This window comes from Antrostomus carolinensis, unplaced genomic scaffold (assembly GCF_000700745.2).
Source record: "Antrostomus carolinensis isolate BGI_N321 unplaced genomic scaffold, ASM70074v2 scaffold6978, whole genome shotgun sequence".
In the NCBI taxonomy this organism is placed as follows: Eukaryota; Metazoa; Chordata; class Aves; order Caprimulgiformes; family Caprimulgidae; genus Antrostomus; species Antrostomus carolinensis.
The window spans coordinates 29,281-33,897 of NW_010330817.1; the positions used below are offsets into that span (position 1 = coordinate 29,281).

At 41.2% G+C, this 4,617-nt stretch overlaps 1 protein-coding gene across 2 annotated transcripts in view; it reads left to right on the plus strand.

Annotated features, from left to right (window-relative positions):
• The window catches only part of ZNF462 (zinc finger protein 462), a 48,736-nt gene that overhangs the window by 6,349 nt on the left and 37,770 nt on the right, over positions 1-4,617 (plus strand). For both annotated transcript variants that reach the window (XM_010173018.1, XM_029086225.1), the window contains 2 exons: positions 866-1,030; positions 2,795-2,898. In XM_010173018.1, the coding sequence (XP_010171320.1) occupies positions 866-1,030; positions 2,795-2,898 (269 nt within the window). The remainder of the gene's footprint in view (positions 1-865; positions 1,031-2,794; positions 2,899-4,617) is intronic.

Below are 4,617 nucleotides of genomic sequence, written 5' to 3' on the forward strand. Positions count from 1 at the left end.
GTAAAAACACTGCCCTTGTTTTTGCACCCCAAGAGGCTGCCTATTACTAATAGCCATTTGCATGTTCTCTTTGACAGCCAAATGACTACAGGCTAATGAATGACTCAGGGTGCCAGTGAGCTCCATAAGTCAATTACACATTCTGCTTGAGTTTCCTCATCCATCCTCCACCCCTCCCTAGGTTTTGTAGGAAACCTTGCTCCTTCCTACTGCTTCCTTCAGTATGTTCTTTATCTTCATTCCTCCCACCCTTCTGGAAGGTTGTCTGGATCTGACAATCACTTGTTCTTTTTGTGGCAAGGCTGCTGTGTACTTTGTTGCAGATTCTTTACAAAATGTCCCTTCCCCTTCTCAGCATACCTCTGAATAACAAATCAATTTCCTTCTCAACCTTCTTTCTCAGTACTTTCTCTGACTAAGCCCTCAATTTTAACATGACATGAATCTATCTGGTGACTGCAGGTTTGGGCAAGTGCTTTATAGGCAGAAGACCGAATTGTACTCTTTTTCTTGACTGCTTACCCCCTTCCTTCTGCTTCAATTTGAAATATACTTGTTGTGGAAAAGCTCCACACAGCTGTTGGGAAGTTGTGGTGTCATGAAAGGGCACAGTTGCAGACCAAGCTGAATGGTCTTCTAAAGGACCACTTTTCTGCAGAAACTAAAGGTTTCTCTTGAACAGGTATCTTGTCTGCTTATTCCGGAGGCACTAATGAATGTCAACAAAAATTGACCTTGCAATTCTGCAAAACAGGGCATGTGTACATCAAGCATAATTTCCCTTCAGGTGTAAAATCTGGTGTGTGTTCCTAAAAATGAGATAACAAAGCATACTTCAGTGAGTTATGCTTGTGTACTCAAACAGGCTTTTGGACACTTGGAAGATGTCGCAAAACTTAAGGAGAGGAAGGTGGTTGGCTACAAATGCAAATTTTGTGTGGAAGTCCATCCAACACTTCGAGCCATCTGTAATCACCTCCGCAAGCATGTCCAATATGGGAATGTCTCTTCTGTGTCAGCTACAGTAAAGGTAAGAATTTTAAAAAGGTGACTGAATGTGACTGCGACTTCTTGCATTGTTTAAAGTAAAGGACTGGCTGAAAACCTGTGGAGGGCTCTTGAAAAGCTGAGTGGGTTTCAAACTGGGTATTCCAGTTCAGCATGATGTTTGAATCTAACATTAAGTTTCTGAAGTGCATTTGGTTTATTTTAATATGTTTTAACTGTTTTCCACTCTTGATCCAGGGGCACGAAGATATTTAATTCTCATTTCTTCTCAGCCACAAAGGAGTTGATGTCGTTGATGACCGAAAGACTTGGTTTATGAGCAGAAGGCTTTCTCTCGGCTATTCTGGGCTACTTTTCTGCTTAGTTAAACCCTAAAAGAGCTTCTTTGTTGGGGTTTTTTGGTGGGTTTTTTTTTGGTTTTGCTTTTAAGAAGAGGAAATGTGTAGTTGTGCAAAGTTGCTTGTGGTACATCTTTCCACATGAAATTTGCACTCTGGCTCTAAACAAAATATTCAGTGGTCAGCTGGGCAGGTGATTAGGTGTAAATGTGTTGTTCCTTTCTCCCTGTGAAAGGGGATGTCTTCTAGGACATCTCCAAGGATAGGCCATGCTCCACAGGGTATCCAGGATATCAGCAGGGGCAGTGAAAGTGCAACAAGGCTGTGGGAGGTAGCCGTGTATTCTCCCTTGTGCTGCAGTGAGCTCTCAGCAAAGACTCCTCTGCAGGTCTCAGTGCCTGACCAAGGGTGCTTCTTTCATGACATTGTCTGCTTGTTGTGAGGAAGCTGAGTCCTTCATAGCCTAACTCATGCTACCTGAGAGAGCTTTCATTGCCCTACCACTGACCTTCCTTTAGCTTACCTGGTACTACTGACAAATTCAGATCCTTTCCTCCTAACAGAACATTTCCTCTTCTCCCTGCTTCTCAAGTGAAGTTTATGGAGGGTCAGTGCTTTAGAGTAAATTGAAATTTTGCAGCAGGGAACAAAAGCTGAAAACCATGGCTGAAAGAATGTGATGGAAATAGTCTTACAGGTTATTGAAGTTGCTGCAAAAATGCATGCTCTGGTTAGAAAAGTTAGGAAAGGGAATTAAGAAATACTTTTTTGTTTGCTTTTTATTTTTAAAGAGGATTCTAGGCTCTTAGAGTACTGGCTTCTTTGTTGTGAATTTGACACTAATAGACAAGTCTCCTGTAGACTAGACTACTAATTTAGTCTTCAGAGTAGGTATGCTGTAAGCTAGAGCAAAATAAATTAAAATTAATGTGCTCTATATCTTACTGAAGTTTGATTAAGTTTAGAAGATTCATATCAAGACCATGGAAAGGTAGTTGATTCAGTGTCTCATCTTTTTGCATTGTCTACACAAATTTGATCAAGGAATGAGATTCTTCTTTTACGTACGCATGTATGTCAATAACAGAAATAATTAGGTTTCTCCCTCCCAAGAGTAGGCCCATTTTTCAGAAAGCCATTGTTGTAGAGTTTGTATAGGGATGTATTTAGAAAAATAATGCAGGTGGAAACCTAGGCATTATAATGAACACGTGGGAAAGACCGAGGGGCAGAAGGGAGAGAGAATTGATGGCTTTGGGGGGGTATGTGTTTTTTAGCAGGAAGCTGAAGATTCCGCAATCACAACTTTCATGGAGGGTTTTGAGGGAGCCAAAGACCCTGGCATTGTGGAATTTACAGAAGCTGAATCTGGAGCATCCTTGGAAGATGAAACCAGGCCTGGGGGCTACCACTGCAGCCAGTGTGACCGGGTTTTGATGTCTATGCAGGGTCTTCGATCTCACGAGAGGAGTCATTTGGCTCTGGCCATGTTTGCCCGGGAAGACAAGTACAGCTGCCAGTATTGCTCCTTTGTCTCTGCTTTCAGGCACAAGTAAGTTGTGGCTTTTATTTTTGTTTTGTTTTCAAAAGAAGCACAGACTAGCACTTCTGTTTTGTAGGTTTACATGGCAGAAGAGCATACTCAACTTGATCTTGAGTAACACTTTTCTCAGCATTTAGGTATTTTCCATGCTGCAAAATCTTTGGCCATTATGAATGGCTGTTTATGAAAGGTTGCATCTCTTTATATCTTATTGAATTTATCTAAGCCGCCCCCCCCCCTTTTTTTTTTTTTGCATGTGGGGGAAAAGCATGCAAGCAAAATAATAAAACTTATTTCAGTAGGCCAACAGTGTTGCCCACCACTTATGCAACCGTGTCAAATACATGAGACTTAACGAACCAAGAAGAGGAGAAAAAAGTATTTTGCTTTTTAATCTTTCATATATAAGGAACTTCTGCTGCATATAGCTACCTTGTTTATAATCACTACAACTCTTTGATGATTGACTTCTCATTTCTAATGTTAAGTAACTGTCGTAAACTTACATTAAAATTAGGTTTTTTTTCTTTACTTAATTATGGTATACAATTTAAGTTCACAAATATTTCAAGTTCACACCAGTGTAGTATACTAGTGACTTAAGAAGGACAGGGAACTGCTTGAGAGAGTCCAGCGCAGAGCCACGAAGATGATTAAAGGAGTGGAGCATCTCCCTGATGAGGAAAGGCTGAAGGAGCTGGGGCTCTTTAGCTTGGAAAAGAGGAGACTGAGGGGAGACCTAATTAATGTTTACAACTATGTTAAGGGCAAATGTCATGAGGATGAAGCCAGGCCCTTCTCAGTGATGCCCAATGATAGGACAAGGAGCAATGGGTGTAAGCTGGAACACAGGAGGTTCCACTTAAACTTGAGAAGCAACTTCTTTACGGTGAGGGTGACAGAGCCCTGGAACAGGCTGCCCAGGGAGGTTGTGGAGTCTCCTTCTCTGGAGACATTCAAAACCCGCCTGGACGCCTTCCTGTGTAATTTTGTTTAGGTTCCTGCTTTGTCAGGGGGATTGGACTAGATGATCTTTTGAGGTCCCTTCCAATCCCCAACATTCTGTGATTCTGTGATTCTGTGATTCTGTGATTCTGTGATTCTGTGACTTCCTCACAGAATCTCTTCCTCACAACCTTCTGTTGTAGCATGTGAAAAATACGTATTCATCATTAATAGTCACATTTCTTCATTTCTTATGATTTGTTTCCCAAAGGTTGATTTTGCCTTAAGCTGGGTAGTTTTAAAAAATATTTTAGTCATAATCATATATATATGGCATGCCCCCCAAAAATGTCATTTGTGGACTATTTTCCCTTGGCATCTTGGACTGACTCACAGGTACATGTTTTCTCTAATTTCTGGGAAATAGCTGCTTATTTACCAGTTTAACAAAAGAAAGAGATCCAGGTGCTCATTTGATACAGACATTCATAGCACTGTCAATGGTGCTCTTAAATTTGGTGAAGATGTCACTGTTCTGCAATCAAATGCATGTGGGAGAGAAAGAGTGATAAAAAGTATTTTTTAACTCCTTATGTTAAAAAGCAGTATTTCTGCTAGTGCCACAGTCTTGCAAATTGATGCTGCAGTTTAGTCTGCCTCATTGAAAGTTTGCAGTTTGGTCCATGGGATTGAGCAGCCAACAGTAAGAAAGGGACTGAGGGAAGGATGGGTACTTCTGGGCGTAACACACCCTGCTTTGGCAAGGCTCACAGTGGAGGACAC